This window comes from Loxodonta africana, chromosome 4, assembly GCF_030014295.1.
Source record: "Loxodonta africana isolate mLoxAfr1 chromosome 4, mLoxAfr1.hap2, whole genome shotgun sequence".
NCBI lineage: Eukaryota > Metazoa > Chordata > Mammalia > Proboscidea > Elephantidae > Loxodonta > Loxodonta africana.
In genome coordinates this window covers 167,914,468-167,935,118 of record NC_087345.1, presented here as the reverse complement: position 1 = coordinate 167,935,118, position 20,651 = coordinate 167,914,468, and the positions used below count along the sequence as shown (strand labels likewise).

The 20,651-nt window shown below is 37.6% G+C and overlaps 1 protein-coding gene across 1 annotated transcript in view; it reads right to left on the bottom strand.

Annotated features, from left to right (window-relative positions):
- LOC135231274 (myosin-IIIa-like) overlaps positions 1-20,227 on the bottom strand; it is a 48,189-nt gene extending 27,962 nt beyond the window's left edge. The window contains exons 1-2 of the mRNA XM_064284923.1: positions 20,046-20,227; positions 17,344-17,478 (exon numbers count right to left, since the gene is read on the bottom strand). Coding sequence (XP_064140993.1) covers positions 17,344-17,478; positions 20,046-20,213 — 303 coding nt within the window. The 5' untranslated portion in view covers positions 20,214-20,227. The remainder of the gene's footprint in view (positions 1-17,343; positions 17,479-20,045) is intronic.
- Positions 20,228-20,651: the final 424 nt, after the last annotated feature.

Sequence of the window (20,651 nt, the reverse complement as noted above, 5' to 3'; positions counted from 1 at the left end):
AAGAATATTTCAAGATGAATGTTAAAATGGGTATGACATTTTAAGTTCTCCCTATAAAAGGTTTTCCCCAGAGCATTTTTGAAAAATTGCTCCAATTTGGTGTTTCGAATGATTACTCCCATCATCTTTATGGTTTCGTAAATGAAATGAACATATAAACTTGTACTTGAGTACAATCAATTATTGGAACACAGCTTTCATATCAATAAATTTTTAGAGTAGAATTTTGAGAAGCACTGGGCTTGATTTTAACATTCAAAGAAGAATTATGTTATTCCCAAATTTCAGGATCTAGGACTTAAAAACGTTATTGATTTCCTTTTTGTTGTTGTAAAAATACATATCATGCAACATTTACAATTCAATGTTTTTCATTTGTATGACTTTGTGACACCAATTACACAGACGTTCAACTGTGTGGATCATAACGAATTATGGATATTTGCAAAGAATGGGAATTCCAGAACACTTAATTGGGCTCATGAGGAACGTGTACATAGATCTGTTCAAATGTTAAAATGGGTATGACATTTTAACTTCTCGCTATAAAAGGTTTTCCCCAGAGCATTTAAAAAAAATTGTTTAATTGAACAGAAAAGGGGGATACTGGGTGGTTTAAAGTCAGGAAAGGTGTGCATCAGGGTTGTATCCTTTTACAACACCTATTCAATCTGTATGCTGAGCAAATAATCCAAGAAGCTGGACTATATGAAGAAGAATGGGGCATCAGGATTGGAGGAAGACTCATTAACAACCTGCATTATGCAAATGACACAACCTTGCTTGCTGAAAGTGAAGAGGGCTTGAAGGAAGCGCTTACTGATGAAGATCAAAGAGCACAGCCTTCAGAATGGATTACATCTCAACATAAAGAAAACAAAAATCCTCACAACTGGACCAATATGCAACACCAGGATAAATGGAGAAAAGATTGATATTGTCAAGGATTTCGTTTTATTTGGATCCACAATCAACCCCATGGAAGCAGCAGTCAAGAAATCAAACCATGCATTGTATTGGGCAAATCTGCTACAAAAGATCTCTTTAAAGAGTTAAAAAGCAAAGATGTCACCTTGAAGACTAAGGTGTGCCTGACCCAACCCATGATATTTTCTACTGCCCCATATGCATGAGAAAGCTGCACAATGAATAAAGTAGCGGGTCAGTGGAAAAGAGGAAGACTATCAACAAGATGGACTGACACAGTGGCTGCAACAATGGGCTCAAGCATAACAACCAGTGTGAAAATGGTGCAGGACCAGGCAGTGTTTCATTCTGTTGTACATAGATAGGGTTGCTATGAGTGGGAACCAACTCTACAGCACCTAACAACAATTACAATAATCATGCTGTGAAACCATTACTAATATTCATTGACTAATTTTTCATCACCGTAAACAGATTCTCAATGCTTCCTAAACAATGAATCTTCCTTTCTCCCTCCCTCTCACTCCTGGTAACCAGTGAAAAACTTTGTTCTCTATACCTTTGCCTATTCTAGATATTTCATATAAGTGAGATCATACAATATTTGTTCTTTTGTGATTAACTTACTTCACTCAGCATAATGTTTTCAAGATTCATTCATGTTGTTGTATGAATTAGGACTTGATTTCTCTTTATGACTGAGTAATACTGCATTATTGATTTCTGAAACTTTTATTAATAGTACAACAGATTCTTAATACTCAGCTATATATTATTTCATATGTGCATTAATTAAAAAACATGTGTCCTCTCTGGCAAAATTTCAGAGTGCAATGAAGTAAAGCTTACATACAATATTTTAGAAAACTATCTTAAAATCATGTTTCCTAGGCTCTTAACCTCCACCCACTGACCCTCTACTTTACCAAGCATGATGTCCTTCTCCAGGGACTGATCCCTCCTGACAATATGTCCAAAGTATGTGAGATGAAGTCTTGCCATCCTTGCTTCTAAGAAGGATTCTGGCTGTACTTCTTCCAAGACAGACTGGTTTGTTCTTTTGGCAATCCGTGATATATTCAGTATTCTTTGCCAATGCCATAATTCAAAGACATCAATTCTTTTTCAGTCTTCCTTATTCATTGTCCAGCTTTCTCATGCATATGGGGCAGTAGAAAATATCATGGCTTGGGTCAGGCACACCTTAGACTTCAAGGTGACATCTTTGCTTTTTAACTCTTTAAAGAGGTATTTTGCAGCAGATTTGCCCAATGCAATGCATCGTTTGATTTCTTGACTGCTGCTTCCATGGGGTTGATTGTGGATCCAAGTCAAATGAAATCCTCGACATCGATTTTTTCTCCATTTATCCTGATGTTGCTCATTGGTCCAGGTGTGAGGAGTTCTGTTTTCTTTATCTTGAGGTACAATCCATACTGAAGGCTGTGGCCTTTGATCTTCATCAGTAAGTGCTTCAAGTCCTCTTCACCGTCAGCAAGCAAGGTTGTGTCATCTGCATAATGCAGGTTGTTAATGAGTCTTCCTTCAATCCTGATGCTGCATTCTTCATACAGTCCAGCTTCTCGGATTATTTGCTCAGCATACGGATTGAATAAGTGTTGTGAAAGGATACAACCCTGAAGCACACCTTTCCTGACTTTAAGCCACCCAGTATCCCCTTGTTCTGTTGGAATAACTGCCTCTTGTTCTATGTACAGGTTCCTCATGAGCAAAATTAAGTGTTCCGGAATTCTCATTCTTCGCAATGTTATCCATAATTTGTTATGATCCACACAGTTGAATGCCTTTGCGTAGTCAATAAAAAAAAAATAAAACACAGGTAAACATCTTTCTGGTATTCTCTGCTTTCAGCCAGGATCCATCTGACATCAGCAATGACATCCCTGGTTCCACATTCTCTTCTGAATCCAGCTTGAATTTCTGGCAGTTCCTTGTTGATGTACTGCTGCAGCCACTTTCGAATGATCTTCAGCAAACTTTTACTTGCATGTGATATTAAGGATATTGTTCAATAATTTCCGCGTTTGATTGGATCACCTTTCTTTGGAATAGGTAGAAATATGGATCTCTTTCAGCTGGTTGGCCAGGTAGCTGTCTTCCAAATTTTCTGGCATAGGTGAGTGAGCACTTCTAGTGCCGCATCTGTTTGTTGAAACACTTCAATCGGTATTCCATCAATTCCTGGAGCTTTGTTTGTCACCAATGCCTTCAGTGCAGCTTAGAACTCTTCCTTCGGTACCATCAGCTCCTGATCATATGCTACCTCCTGAAGTGGATGAACGTCCACCAATTCCTTTTGGTACAATGACTCTGTGTATTCCTTCCATCTTCTTTTGACGCTTCCCGTGTCATTCAATATTTTGCCCAATCCTTTAACACTGCAAATCGAGGCTTGAATTTTTTCTTCAGTTCTTCCAGCTTGAGAAGCCGAGCATGTTCTTCCCTTTTGGTTTTCCATCTCCAACTCTTCGCACATGTCATTATAATACTTTACTTTTTCTTCTCGAGCCGCCCTTTGAAATCTTCTGTTCAGCTCTTTTAACTCATCATTTCTTCCTTTTGCTTTAGCTACTCGATATCGAAGAGCAAGTTTCAGAGTCTCTTCTGACATCCATTTTGGTCTTTCGTTTCTATTTTTTTAATGACCTTTTGCTTTCTTCATGTGTGATGTCCTTCACGTCATTCCACAACTCATCTGGTCATTAGTGTTCAGTGCATCAAATCTATTCTTGAGATGGTCTCTAAATTCAGTTGGGATATAGCCAAAGTCGTACTTTGGCTCTCGTGGACTTGTTCTAATTTTCTTCAGCTTCAACTTGAACTTTTATATATGAGTAATTGATGGTTTGTTCCACAGTCATCCCCGGCCTTATTCTGACTGATGATATTGAGCTTCTGTACCACCCCTTTCTACAGACACAATTTGATTCCTGTGTATTTCATCTGGCAAGGTCCACCTGTACAACTGCTATTTATGTTGTTGAAAAATGGTATTTGCAATGAAGAAGTCCTTGGTCTTGCAAAATTCTATCATGCCATCCCTGGCATCATTTCTACCACCGAGTCCATATTTTCCGACTACCGATCCTTCTTCTTTATTTCCAACTTTCACATTCCATCACCAGTAATTATCAATGTATCCTGATTGCATGTTCCATCAATTTTAGTCTGCAGAAGTTGGTAAAAATCTTCAATTTCTTTACCTTTGGCATTAGGTTGGTGCATAAATTTGAATAATAGTGGTAGTAACTGATCTTCCTTGTAGGCATATGGATATTATCCTATCATTGACAACACTGTACTTCAGGATAGATCTTGAAATGTTCTTTTTGATGATGCATGAAATGCCATTCCTCTTCAAGTTGTCATTCCCAGCATAGCAGACCACATGATTTCCCAATTCAAAATGGCTGATACCAGTCCATTTCAGCTCACTAATGCCTAGGATATAGATGTTTATGCATTCCATTTCATTTTTGACAATTTCCAATTTTCCTAGATTTATACTTCATGCATTCCAAACTCTGATTATTGATGGAGGTTTGCAGCTGTTTCTTCCCATTTTGAGTCATACCACATCAGCAAATGAAGGTCCCGAAAGCTTGATTCCATCCACATCATTAAGGTCATCTCTACTTAGAGGAGGCAGCTCTTCCCTTAGTCGTCTTTTGAGTGCCTTCCAAGCTGAGGGGCTCATCTTCAGCACAATCATCAGACAATGTTCTGCTGCTATTCATAAGAATTTCGCTGGCTAATTCCTTTCAGAAGTTGACTGTCATGTCCTTCTTCCTAGTCTGTTTTAGTTTGAAAGCTCAGCTGAAACCTCTCCGCCATGGGTGACCCTGCTGGTACTTGAATACCTCTCATAGCTTCCAGCATCACAGCAACACAAACGCCCCCACAGTACAACAAACTGACAGAGTGTGGCAGGGTGCAGGGGAAACTTCCTGTACTGAACACATTTTCTAACATGGTAATTAGATTTTTACCATGTGGAGGCCTGAACACTTCTGGTACATTACGGATTATGGAGCCCTGACTTTGTGTGAGGCATATTTCTAAGCCATTTACATGAATTATCTCTAATCCTCACCACTCTTTGAAGTAGGTAGTATTCCAAAACCAAACCCACTGCTCGAGACGATTCCAACTCATAGCGGCCTCACAGGACAGAACAGAAGTGCCCCAAAAGGCTTTCCAAGGACGTAAATCTTTACAGAAGCACACTGCCACATCTTTCTCTGCTGGAGTGGCTGGTTGGTTCGAACCGAAGACCCTTCAGCTAGCAGCCGAGCCCTTTAATATGGAGATAATAGTAATACCTAAGAAGCGCTAGTGGCACAGGGGTTATAGCACTTGTCTGCTAACTAAAACGTAGGCGATTCGAACCCACCAGTTGTTCTGCGGGAGAAAGATGTGGCAGTCTGCTTCTATAAAGATTACAAACTTGGAAGCCCTGTGGGGCAGTACTACTCCGTTTTACAGGGTTGCTATAAGTTGGAATCGACTTGATGGCAACAGGTTTGGTTTTTTGGTTTTCATATTAAAGATGGGAAGATTGCAGCACAAAATGGTTAAGTAACTTGCAAAGCATCACACGGTAGTGACAAAGCTAAAATACGAACTTGGACAGTCTGATTTGATCCCCCAGTAGGTTTTGGGGCTGGCTGGCCGATTTAACTACCATGTAAGATACTGTTTCTATAAAAGTCTATTTTAAGATCTAAACACGGACTTACAAATGAACACTTAGACACAACCCCACTTATAATTAGGGTCTTTCTACATTCAAAGAAAACTTTTTTCAGCTTCTATAGGAGTAACTGCAACGTTAGCATTGAAAGTGCTGCTTTTTCTTCTGTATCCGGAAAGGGAGGGCCCCTTTAGGTGGACAAACAGAGGAGTGTGGCTTCCCTGGCTGCAGAAAACATGGTCAGACTGCCTCCCACTATGGACCAGCATGACTGGTTCATAAAATTACTCACCATTGACTGAAAAGAAATCCAGAGTGCTTTAAACTGCAACACACTTATTTCAAAAAACCCAAGTTTTAGGACTATTTTTAAAATTCCTAAAGCTCACTGCAGGGAAGTAAACTTCTTTTCCTGTTTCTCCAAAGTGTGGCCTTTCTTCCTCTGCACCTTTCACCACAGCTGACTATGATGTAAACGGAAGAGTGAAAAACTGGAATGCTACAGGGAAATAAAAGACCACCAAAGAATGTGCAGGGAAGAAAAATGAGATAGGAGAACTAATGCAGCCAGAGAATTTGCACTAAGTAGTTCAAACATCACTTTCTGTTACCTATTTTTATCAGAAACATAGGTGTTTTTTTTTTTTTCCATCTAATAACATTTAGGATAAAGGATTCTTTGTAATACACCCTTTTTTTTTTTTAAGTAAGGTACGTTAAGGTAAAATTTGTATACAATAAAATTCACCAGTTTTAGTGTACAGTTCCAAGTTTTGACAAATGCATTCATTATCTAGCCTCTACCACAAGCAAGGTATCAAACAAATCCATCACACAAAAATCTTCCCTCCTGTCTCTCTGCAGGCAAACCTCTGCCCCAGTTCCTGGCAACCACGAATCTGTTTTCTGCCCCTACAGTTTTGCGTTTGCAACGTTGTCATATAATCTGAATCATAAGGTATGTAGCCCGCGGAGTCTGGCTTCTCTGACTTGGCATACTAAATTTGAGATGTGTCCATGTTGCCGCACGTATCGGTAGTTTATTTCTTCTTTAATCTGACTATTCAATCGAATGGATGAACCACTGGTTGTTGATTCATTAACAAAGTGAAAGACATTTGGGTTGTTTCCAGTTTTTGGCAATTATGAATAAAGCCATTATAAATATTCACATACAGACTTTTATGTGAACCTAAGTTTTCTTTCTTCTTGGGTAAATACCTAAGAGAGGAAATTGCTAGGTACTATTATAAGTTATATCTACCACCCGTCTGTCAGTTTGTCGTAGCGTGATGGCTTGCATGTTGCTATAATGCTGGAAGCTATGCCATCACTATTTCAAATAGCAGCAGGGTCACCCATGGTGGACAGGTTTCAGTGGAGTTTCCAGACTAAGATAGACTAGGAAGAAAGGCCTAGCAATCTCCTACCAAAACTTAGTCAATGAAAACCCTATAGATCACAAAAGAATACTGTCCAATATAGTGCTGGAAGATGAACCCTCTAGGCTGGAAGTCATTCAAAATACAAAATGGCCTCAACGACAGACTTGTACACACCAGTGAGCATGAAGATAGTGCAGGACTGAACAACTGTTACATTCTGTTGTACATAGGTTCATCATGAGTTGGAGCCAACTCAACAGCAACTAACAACAACAACAACATGGGTCATACATTTAACCTTCTAAGCACGTGCCAAACTGTTTTCCAAGGCGCTTGTACCATTTCCAGGAGCGGCGCACGGCAGTTCCAGTTGTTCCACTACTCATCAAGATTTAGTACTGTCACTTTTTTGTTTTTTGTTTTTTTACCATACGAAGAACTTAGCATCAAGACTAGAAACACGCATTAACAACCTGTGATATGTAGATGACACAACCTTGCTTGCCAAAAATTAAGACAACTTGAAGCACTTACTGATGAAGACCAGAGAATACGGCCTTCAGTATGGATTATGCCTGAATGTAAAGAAAACAAAAAGCCTCACAACTGGACCTATAAACGATATAATGATAAATGGGGAAAAAAAATGAAATTCTCAACAATTTCATTCTACTTGGATCAATAATCGGTGTCCATGGAAGCAGCAGTCAAGAAATCAAACGACATATTGCATTTGGGCAAATATGCTGGAAAAAGCTTCTGTAGTTTTAAAGAAGCAAAGATGTCACTTTGATGACTAAGGTGGGCCTTTTCAATCACCTCATATGCCTGTGAAAGCTGGACAATGAGAACAAAGGCAGAAGGAGAACTGATGCATTCAAACTGTGGTGTTGGCAAAGAGTATCGCCTATACCACAGACTTCCCAAAGAACAAATTAGTTGTAGAAGAAATTCTATTAGAATGCTTCTTAGAAGTGAACATGGCAAAACTTTGGCTTGCTTACTTTGGACACATCACCAGGAAGGACCAATCACTAGAAAAGAAACATCGTGTTTGGTAGAGGGTCAGTGAGAACAAAGGAAACCCTCAGTGAGATGGACCGACACAATAGCTACAACAATGGACTCAAACATATCAACAACCATGAAGATGGCGCAGGACAGGGCAACATTTCATCCTATTACACGTAAGGTCAGCATGAGTTGGAGCCGACTCAACAGCAACTAACACCCTGCTACGACAACAAATAAGGGGGTAGTGGTATCTCACTGTGGTTTTAATTTGCATTTTCCTGATGATTAATGATGTTGACCATTGTTATGGATTGAACTGTGTCACCTAAAAATGTGTGCCAACTTGGCTAGGCCATGATTCCCAGTATTGTGTGATTGTCCACCATTCTGTCATCTGATGTGATTTTCCTACGTGTTGTAAATCCGGTCTCTATGATGTTAATAAGGCAGGATTAGAGGCAGTTATGTTAAGGAGGCAGGACTCGATCTACAAGATTAGATTGTGTTTTAAGTCAATTTCTTTTGAGATACATAAATAGAAGCAAGCGAGAGACAGGGAGACTCAGACCATCAAGAAACAAGAGCCAGGAGAATAGCGTGTCCTTTGAACCTGGGGTCCATGTGCTGAGAAGCTCCTCCACCAGCAGAAGATGGATGACAAGAACCTTCCCCCAGAGCTAACAGAAAGAAACAGAGCCTTCCCCTGGATCTGGCACCCTGAATTCGGACTTCTAGCCTCCTAGACTATGAGAGAATACATTTCTCTTTCTTAAAACCATCCACTTGTGGTATTTCTATTATAGAAGCACTCGATAACTAAGACAACCATCTTTGCATGTACTTATTTGCCATACATATATTTTCACTAGTGAAGTATCCACATTTTTTGTCTATATTTTTATTGGTTGGTTGTTTTCTTATTACTAAATTTTGAGAATTCTTTATAGATTTTGGACACAAGTCCTTTATCAGGTGTTTTGCAAATATTTTCTTCCAATCTTTGGCTTGCCCTTTCATTTTAACAGTGCCTTTTGAAGGGCAGAAGTTCTAAATTTTTGAATTTTTAAAAATCTTTAAGGAATGTGCTTTTCGTGTCATATCTAAAAAAACGGCCTAATCCAAGGTCACAATAGCACCTCTATTTGCTTAGTGGCTATACTTCTTCATTGTTCTCTACTGTTGCTTTAGGGTTTATAATATACATTTTAACTTATCACAATCTACCTTAAAATAATACTATACCATTTCATATATAACATACAACCCTTAAAACTGTACACTAAGTATACAGAAAGGCCTGGCAATGTGCTTCCAAAAAGTCACAGCCACTGAAAACCTATAGAGCGCAGTTCTCTGAAATACATGTGGTTGCCATGAGTGGGAACTGACTAGAGAGCAATTCTTGTTTTTGTTTTTAATCAGCAAAAATATTTGTAAAAATCTACTGAATTTTTAATCAAATGGCAAGGCATCTTTGGATATCTCACATTTTTTCTCCTAAAGTAATATTATAAACTTGCACTCTTATTCAGAGAAGTAAATGCTTCTGCCAGCACTGAAGTACTATTAGGGAAGAAACACATACAGGTGTTATGCATATTATTTATATATTTCCTGGGTTAGAAGATTACCGAGGAACACTTTTAGACTGTTTTTGCATCTTACTCTTTAACCAAAAGTAAAAATAAAATGAAATGACCCTAGGTAACTGGCTGTCTGTTCTGTTGCAAGTACACTAACAGCTTTTTACGTGAGAGCTGGGAATGTTTGTTCTATCCTTTGAAACATGAAAGGAATCACCCTGCCAGCCTGCTACTCCACTGCAATTGTGCCTGCCAAAGGGAGAAGGCCAAGGCTGTGCATTCACAGCAACTCAGAAACCCAGCTCCACCTCCTCCGTGCACCCCCCGACCCCTCACACACATACAAGCCTGCAGGGGCTTCAAGTTCCCTTCCGTCCATATGCTATCTCCAGGGCAGTAACAGTAAAGGACTGATAGCTGAACAAACAGAAACCACTCATTCATTCTAACTCATCTTCTCTCTCTTACCCATGCTTTCTTTCTTCATGACAGCCGGATCTCACTTACTAGACATAAGTATAAAATCAAAATAACCAGAGCGGGGAAGAAGGAATGCACAACTTGACGAATGAAATCAATGTCACTGAATTGTACATGTAGATATTGTTGAATTGGTGCATGTTCTCCTGTGTATATTTTATACAACAACAAAAATTAAACTAAATTCATAAAAAAGAAATTATAATCTAAACATTAAACTGCTTTTGATATTAAAAAAACAACAACAGGATAACCAATAATGCATGTTACACAAATTTGAGAGGCTTTATGACTATTTATCAACCACTCGTCTGTCAGTTTGTTGTACTATGGTGGCTTGCATGTTGCTGTGATGTCGGAAGCTATGCTACCAGTATTCCATATACCAGCAGGGTCACCCATAGTGGACAGGTTTCAGCAGAGCTTCCAGACTAAGACAGTGAAAACCTTATGAATAGCAGCAGAACATTATCTGATATAGTATCAAAAGATAAGCCCCTCAAGTTGGAAGGCACTCAAAATATGACTGGGGAAAAGCTGCCTCCTCAAAGTCGAGGCGACCTTAATGATGTGGATGGAGCAAAGCTTTTGAAACCTTCATTTGTTGATACGGCATCACTCAAATCAGAAAAAAACAGTTGCAAACATCCATCAGTAATCAGAACATGAGATGTACAAAGCATGAATCTAGGAAAATTGGGAGCGGTAAAAAGTTAAATGGAACACATAAAGATTCATATCCTAGGCATTAGTGAGCTGAAATGGACTGGCATCGGCCATTTTGAATCAGACAATCATATGGTCTACTATGCCGGAAATGGCAATTTGAAGAGGAATGGCATCGCATTCATTATCAAAAATAACATTTCAAGATCTATCCTGAAGTATAATGCTGTCAGTGATAGGATAATATCAATATGCCTACAAGGAAGACTAGTTAATACAACTATTATTCAAATTTACATACCAACCACCAATGCCAAAGGTGAAGAAATCTAATATTTTTACCAACTTCTGCAGTCTAAAATTGATCAAACATGCAAGATGCTTTGAAAGTTACTGGTGATTGGAACGCAAACGTTGGAAATGAAGAAGGATCAGCAGTTGGAAAATACGGCCTTGGTGATAGAAATGACACCAGAAATGACATGATAGAATTTTGCAAAACCAATGACTTATTCGTTGCAAATACCTTTTTTCACAACATAAGCAGCAACTATACACATGGACCTTGCCTGAGGGAATACAGAGAAATCAAATCCATTACGTCTGTGGAAAAGAGACGATGGGGAAGCTCAGTATTATCAGCCAGAACAAGGCCAGGGGCCGACTGCAGAACAGACCATCAATTGCTCATATGCAAGTTCAAGACGAAGCTGCAAAAAAATCTAAAATGTCCATGAGAGCCAAAGTACAACCTTGAGTATATCCCACCTGGATTTAGAGACTATCTCAAGCATACTTTTGATGCATTGAACACTAACGACTGAAGACGAGGTGAGTTGTGGGATGCCATCAAGGACATCAAATATGAAAAAAGCAAAAGGTTATTAAAAAGATAGAAAAGACCAAAACAGATGTCAGAAGAGACTCTGTAACTTGCTCTTGAACATAGAGTAGCTAAAGCAAATGGAAGAGCTAATCATGTAAAAGAGTTGAACGGAAGATTTCAAAGGGCGGCCTGAGAATACAAAGTATTATAATGAAATGTGCAAAGACTTGAGGTTAGAAAACCAAAAGGGAAGAACACACTCGGCATTTCTCAAGCTGAAAGAATTAAAGAAAAAATTCAAGCCTTAAGTTGCAATATGCAAGGATGCTACGGGCAAGATATTGAACGACACAGGAAGCATTAAAAGAATGATTACACAGAGTCACTGTACCAAAAAGAACTGGTCAATGTTCAACCATTTCAGGAGGTAGCACATGATCAAGGACTGACAGTCCTGAAGGAAGAAGTCCAAGTTGCATTGAAGCACTGGCAAAAAGCAAGGCTCCAGGAATTGGTGGAATACCAATCGAAATGTTTCAACAAAGAGATGCAGTGCTGGAAGCGCTCACTCATGTATGCCAAGAAATTTGGAAGACAGTTACCTGGCCAACTGACTGGAAGATATCCATATTTGTGCCCATTCCAAAGAAAGGAGATCCAACAGAATATGTAAATTATCGAACAATGCCATTAATACCACCAGCAAGTAAAATTTTGCTGAAGATAATTGGAAAGCTGCTGCAGCAGTATATTGACAGGGAACTGCCAGAAATTCATGCCGATTTGAAAGAAGATGTAGAACATGGTATATCATTGCCAATGCCAGATGGATCATGGATGAAAGCATAGAATACCAGAAATATGTTTGCCTATGTTTATTGACTATGCAAAGGCATTCAACTATGTGGATCATAACAAATTATGAATAACATTGGGATGAGTGAGAACTGCAGAACACTTAATTGTGCTTACGAGGAACCTGTACATAAACCAAGAGGCAGTCATTTGAATAGAACAAGGGGATGCTGAGTGTTTTATAACCAGAAAAGTCGTGCATCTTGGTTATATCCTTTCGCCATACTTATTCAACCTGAGAAGCTGGACTATATGAAGAAGAACATGGCATCAGTATTAGAGGAAGACTGATTAACGACCTTCAATATGCAGATGACATAGCCTTGCTTGCTGAAAGCAAAGAAGACTTGTACAACTTACTGATGAAGATCAAAGACCACAGCCTTCAGTATGGATTACACATCAACATAAAGAAAACAAAAATCCTCACAACTGGACCAATAAGCAACATCACGCTAAATGCAGGAAATATTGAAGTTTTCAAGGGTTTCATTTTACTTGGATCCATAATCAAGCAGCAGTCAAGAAATCAAATGACACATTGCACTGGGCAAATGTGCTGCAAAGGACTTCTTTAAAGTGTTAAAAAGCAAAGACGTCACCTTGAGGACTAAGGTGCACCTGACCCAAGCCATGGTGTTTTCAATCACCTCGTACACATGTGAAAGCTGAAAATAGGGAAGACCAAAGATTCGATGACTTTGAATGATGGCATTGGCAAAGAATACTGAATATACCATGGGGACTGCCAGAAGAAACAAATATGTCTTGGAAGAAGTACAACCAGAATGCTCCTTAGTAGTGAGGATGGCAAGACTTCGTCTCATGTACTTTGGACATGTTATCAGGAGGGACCAGTCCCTGGAAAAGGACATCATACTCGGTAAAGTAAATGATCAGTGTAAAAGAGGAAGATGCTCCACGAGATGGATTGACACAGTGGCTGCAGCAATGGGCTCAAACACAGCACAGATTTTGAGGATGGTGCAGGACCAGGCAGTGTTTTGTTCTGTTGTACATGGGGTTGCTATGAGTTGGAGCCAATCGATGGCACCTAACAACAACAACCATGACTGTTTACTGAAGTTTTGTGCTTCCAAATGACACCTGTAATTTCAAGTCTTTGATCTCCTGAAAGGGCTATAATTTCAAAGAGAAAAATTGCTATAACTGGAAAGCAATGAGAGAAACCAGTATCACTAATAGCAATGAACAAATCAGAACCAGTTTAGGTGAAAAATAGAATGCAGCCTGTAGCACCACCCTGGAAGAGCAATTACAGCTAAGCTTGGATTATAAGGGAAAGGGTGTTTTAACGGAATGATGACCTAACTGAATTTTCCCTTCATTATGGCTGAAGGCACACTGTGCAAATAGCTCCTGAAAGAGAAGACTGGATTCCCTTCAAACTTAAAATGTGACTGTTCATCCAGCCAACAATGGGAAAATTAGTTATCTCTCAATTTTTTCCTTCATGTTCATCAGCAGCAAATGCTTAATTCCAGACTAATTTAACTCAATTTTAACTCTGTTTTTTGATCTCTAAGTTCAGTTGGCAAGCTGATTGTAGAAATCTAATGCAGCCCTCAAGGGGCCCTGGTGGTACAGTGGTTAAGAGCTTGGCTGCTAACGGAAAGGTTGGCGGTTCAAACCCACCAGCCATGTCTTAGGAAAAAGATGTGGCAGCCTGTTTCTGAAAAGACTACAGCTTTGGAAACCCTACGGGGCAGATCTAGTCTGTCTTATAGGGCCACTAGAACAGGTTTTAATGCAGCCCTCACTCTCCCAGCTCCTCCATCCCGACCTCTGGCGCCATAGCAGACACTAATCGTTAAAGGAAGCACAAAGGCAGAAGAAGTACCTGAATCTTACCAGAAAGCTCAGTCAAGAGATGTGGTGGCAATAGGCCAAAAGGAACATTAAGTATGGTATTTTAAAACAAAGCATAAGTTAAAAAAAAAAAAAAATGGTTCTCCCTTTATATTTGCACCATTAGAAAAATCTAAAATATTAAGGGCAATAAAAATCCCCAGAGTCATTCTGTAAAAAACCGAACCTGTTTCTACAACAGGAAACGTTCTACCCCTTCTCTTAAATAAGTTTCATTGTAAGAACATTGCTGGGATTTCAGGGAGCTAACAGCTAGTGCTATTTCAGTCAACCTGGGCAACATTTAGAGTCTGAAAATGAACATACAGAGAATTAAGAAAGAAATAATTCCTAAACAGAGTTCTATATATCAGACCTGCTCAAAAATTTGTGGAATGAAAAGAAAAACATGAAGAAAAGTTTAAATCAAAACCAAACCCACTGCCATTCAGTAGAGGAAGAGAAAAATTTTATGAAAACATGAAATAACTTAAAAATCTAAATAGCAGAATGAGAAAACAGGCTGCCCAGCAAGAATAGAGAAAATGTTGATCTTTTCAGGATGTCAATTCTGGGTTGAAATATAAATAAAATGATTACTCCTGGTGAAGAGTCGCAGTGAGTGGGTTTGTCCAGGGTGGTAGCGCCCCTCCCCACACGCCAGGCTGGTAATGAGGGGTGTACCTCATCCTTCAGATATTCCCTCCAGTACACACTTTTTTTTTTTAATGAGGGAAAAACAATAGAAGGTGATGTTGTTTCAAAGGTCTAAAATACAAGAATTTATAATATATAATGCCCTACCACCCAGAAAGACAGGGCACACCTCCTTTACGTTGATTTGCATTAGATGCCTGGCACTGTTAGCACAACTCTCTGTCTGGGTCACACAGGCAGCCCCTCTCTGACCACCCTTTTGGTATCCTTGTGGAAACTAATTTACTCGGGCCTTATTACGGTAAAAGCTGTAATTAGCAGTCATTTCATGGAACACAGTATTGATGCCACAAGCCCCTTTTCTGAAAAGTGCCTCTAAAGCAGCACCTGCACCATTCATGGTTATAAATCAGGTAATTGTACATCCAGTCACTTACGTGTATCTGTAATTAGTCTAATTTACATATGCAAGTCAATTATATACAGTTTGCCAATTCTCAGTTTTGTTACCCTTTTTTCATACTCTGTGGTTCAGATAGAGCAAATTTCTAAAATGCCATAATATACTATCACTTGTTCTCTTTTCAAGCCATTTAGGAATATTTCCAATACATCCTTCTGATAATATAAGGACAAAGCTTGAAAAAAAAAATTAAAAAAAACGCTTGAAGACGTCATTAATTCCCTACTGACTCATTTATAGCAGGACACTGCTTCACTTGTACTGCATGTTCTGAAACTATTTTAATCAATCTTTTCAGCTCTCTCAAAAGAACATAAAACTATGATCATAAGTCTCCAATGCTAACCTAATTCCAAGTGATAATACTGAGAAATGCCAGTATAAGATTGAGGATTTGGTGGGCATAAAAGAAAATGACTGATGTCATTCACTTTTTTTAACCTCTGGGCAAAGATTAATAACTCAATTCCTCGCCCATTTAGGCCTACAATAGGCAGAATACCTGAATTCTCATTTAATCTGTCAATGATTCTACACGGGAAAATGGATTGTTGAAAATGTTTTGAAAGATATAAAGATGCAATATTTTACTTAAGACTACATGAAACATTTGGTCAGCATTATACTTTAAATATATAAACACAGACATGAAAGTGGACTCTTTAAAATTCTCCAGTAACTTGAAGGCAAAATGATTTAAGTTCATAACTTACATTCTATTACTTGGGTAATTAAGTTTAAATCAACAAAATTTAAATTTTTTTAAATATATGATTTAAATTTTAAAATGTAAAGCTATTCTAAACTTAATTTTAGAATCTTTTAAGACTCTTGGTAGAAAAAAATCTGAATATAAGGTATGGAAACAATATAATTTACAAATGATTATTATGCCACTGCAGGAAAACCCATGGAACATTCAAAAAAGAAAAAAAAAAAAAGGCAAATGCTAATAAAATAATGAAAACCACAATAAATATATGTCATTATGTTTGTCTAATAAAAGTGTTTACTAGGACTGAATTTGATAAGGGGAACTTTACTAGAACAAACGGTTACCATATTTGAATAATAATGTCCAGTGAAAGCCAGAAAGAAAAACTACATTCTTCTAGGACTCAAAGTTACCTTAGTTACCTTCTAGAACCACTGGCTTAGAGAAAACTGTCCAAATGCAAGGAAATCTACTCTCAGGACTTGAAAAAAGAGACTCTATGGCTTCCTATTGGAAACTTATTCGATATTCAACACCATTTTTAGTAAGTCTTTTCCTCATATCTGTAAATACCTTGTTCTGTTATTTAAGCCATTAACAGCCAATGAAGTCAAAAAAAGAAAAATGGTTCACCATTTTTGTCTAAAAACCTCACTGACATCAATTTTATATTCTTTTTTTTTTTAGCACCTGGTGTAGAGTCTTAGTCACATGTTAGTTGAACAAATTATGGATGAATAAAGAAACATCATAATGAAGTCCTTTTATAGCATGTTCTTCTGCCAGAAAAAATAATCCCAGTTGCTTTAGTTTTTTATTGTGGAGTCATTTCCTTTTAATCTTTAATCATCTTTATGGCTTTTCTTTCATTTCCTGATGTTTATCTTAGGATGACAAGGCCAGAACCAGGCACGATGTTCTACTGAGTATATGGCAGGTCAGGAGCATACTAGAAGAATTGTTTTATGTGTCTATAAATTCTAGCAGAGTCCCTGGGTGTTACAAACAGTAACTGCGCTTGGTTGTAGCCGAAAAGTTGGAGGTCCAGCTCCATCCAGAGTCAGAATTGACTTGATGGCAACCAGTTATAAATTCTAACAGGAAAATGGTTGCTTCAGGAATTACATTACATAAATATTAAGACCACCCTGCAAATCTCCACCCGTACGAATAATGTTGAAACACTTACCTCAAGAACCAACCAGAGTTTATCCCCATTTACTTTATCCTTCTTAAAGTACATCCCATAGAACCTGACTACATTAGGGTGGTCCGAAAGTGTTTTTAAGATGTTATACTCTGCTTCAATCTCTTCAACAATATCCTAGATTTAAAAAGTCACAAAAATAGAACTGTGAGAAAAATGTGAGTAATGTCAAAGACACTTATAGACTACCAAGTATAAAATTTAAATTTTTCAAAGCAAGGTCATAATAGTTTTTACTGTGCTCAGTAGTTCGTATCAAAATTTCACATTACATTGCTTAAAGGGAGAGAGAGAGATTTTTGCACTAATCAAATGCATCTCAAATTATGTTAATTCCACCGAATTGAAAAAGGACAAATAAATGGTTAGTATAAAGGCCATTTCTGCATTCAATTAAGGAGAAACATATATGGAATGGAGAACTACCCCAGATGATTTTGATTTCTTTGTTGTCTTAACTTAGTTACAATCACCAAGCCATTGACTGGAAATGGAAACTTCTAGGATCAAGAAGCTGGTTCATTTTGTTTCTTTGAAATATTGAATATTTGGAAGCTATCAAGAATGAGTTGTATGTGCAATAAATTCTGACTTCTCGAAAGAAGTAAGATAGAGTTACATTATATAAAATGGCCATTAGTCAGCTAAAAGCTCATTCAGCAGAAGTAGAACAGACTGCTATCGCATCTTTAAAAACGCAACATAGCCACTTGGTCATGCCTCAGGAAAACCACATACACATGAAATGACTCACAAAACAATAAACTTAAAAAAGCCTTATTAATATTGCTCTTACAGTGACATTTAGAGTATAAGTTGTTTTATTACAGAATCATAGAATCACAAAGCTGGAAAGAATTTTAGTTCAGCACTTGAACTTTAAGGGAAGAAAGCCAAGCTCCGAGAAGTTAGAGTCATAGAGTTGGTTAGTGAAAGATACAGGGTTAGACACCAAACCCACTGACTTCTATCCCTCTCATTTCACCCCTCTCAAAGAGAAAATTACAGTTCAAAATTCCAAATAGTAAGAGTCCTTTAATAAAAAGCTACTCTTTGTGAAATGCTTGGATGCATTTAAATTTATTTTAGTAAGATTATAATCTCTTGTTATAAATCTTTTTTATTTGACTTGTGACATGATGAATGAACAGTAAATAAATAATCCTTAGAAAACCATATACATACTGTGACAAGAGTAAAAGCAGCAAAAGAACATATTTAACACTATAGTTATGAAATCAATGTCTTCCACTAATATAATACTATGAAACATGATTTTTAAGGTTTGTAGTATTCCATACAAGAGTAACTTATAAAAGAATAGTGGTTACATGTCTTCATAAACCATTTGTTTTTCTTCATCAAGAATTAGGAGAATGGGTAGGACATCTTGATTACGGGACCAGGCATTGCGATCAAACTGGAGTCCTTTCTCTTGTCTCTGTGAACTCGAATGCCTAAAAGGTACAGTCACTTTGGCAGACCTTAACTTGTGCCTCTCTTCCCTCATTCACAATGGTACGAAATTTCTAATAGCAGAATGTGGTAACATTCAGTATCAGTTATGCCTAAGCATAGCACTTCTCACTTTTCTTTTCCTCCACTGTACCTTATTTATTACTTTAAAATAAATCCCCCAAAATAATGTGGGACATTGTATATATGTTTTTATGAAAAAATAAACTATCAAAAAGAACAGACCAGCCATAAGGAAAATAAACCGAGGCCCAGAAACCTTTCTCAGGGTCCTCCAGTGTGTTTGTAGAAGAGCTGCGGCAAAGACTCAGGGCTTCCATGTGCTCCCCGCATGCAGTATTTCCATCAGGCTGGGCTTCCCCCACGTGTGCAAGAGGCAAGAGTCCAGAGAACTTGTTCTCAATGAAAGTTCTGCGATCACATGATCACATAGCTCATTCTGGCTCACCCAGTTCTGTGGGAAGGCTACAAATCTCCCATGAGTCTGAAGATATTCCAAAAGCTACCAGCTCTTATTCCCAGAAAACAGAATATCACCAGTCTCCTCATGCCCTTAAGGGAAAAGAAAAGGTTGGTAGGTTCCTTTATCACAACTGCTACCTAAAAAAAGCAAGAGTGAGACCCCAATGGGGTCTCACTTAAGCCGGGGCCAAGGGAACTGAACATGAAATTCAATTAATCGCAGCAAGGAATCTCACCCTGATTGTAAATTGACACCATTTCTGCTTTAGAAACATTTACACAAACCTGAAAACGGATTTTGCTTCTCTGAAAGAAATTTAAAATTTAAAAAAATCTTTCTGGTTTGGCTTAAGAGAAATTCTGCCAGATGCCTAAATAAATGCAGCAAGAAAGGAAATTGAGTCAAGATGACATTTTAGGGTTACTTCTAGACCCACGAATCTGCATTCTTACAATTTTATGAAATCTAAAATGATACTCAATCAACTATTGAGCTATTGAGAGATGTATTTTTTTATGTGTTCATGCATTTATTTACTCATTTATCAAGCACTTATTGGGCCCTATTATATATGTTAAATATATAAACCATGAAAATATAACAAACAGACATTCTTTACTTTTTTTTGAATTTTTTTTCAAATTATAAATTGTTTTAGAATGGCCCTTGAGTAATAAGTCAAGACAAGATATTACAGACTTTTTAACAGATAAAACAAAATCAGGGAAAAAAGTATAGAACTCACATGAATTGGATCCAGAATTTTGACTGCTGCTTTTTGGCCATTTTTCTTATTCAGCACTTTAAAAACTTTCCCATAAGTTCCTTTGCCAATTGTTTCAGTGATTTCCCATGTATCAGAGGGATCAGGAAAGTTATCGAAGATAATTGTTTTTCCAATTAATGGAAGCATCTCAAAGGCTTAAATCACTGGAGAGAAAAAATATAGAGAGTTTCAATCTGCATTTCATTGAGGATATTAGATGATGAATATATATTCACAAAAAGATTTCTTAATATTTATACTGATTTGATGGAATATATACCCCAGTAACCAAGAGTCATAGAAAATTTTAGATTCTTTTTTTGAAAAAACAAATTAATATGAGTTTGATAGTGTTTTGTAACTTATTTCTATGTTTAAAATAAACTTATTAGTATCTAATATTTTTTTTCAGATTAAAATAAGAAGCACATATTTAAATCATCCTGATTTACTTCTTTATACTCAGGTATTAGTGCACAGAATCAAAGAATTTTAGAATGAATCTTAGAGATGATAAAATTCAACTTCTCCATCAAAGCAGATCCCACAGTTTATAAGCGACCAAGTCCTCTGTCACTTCTCTAT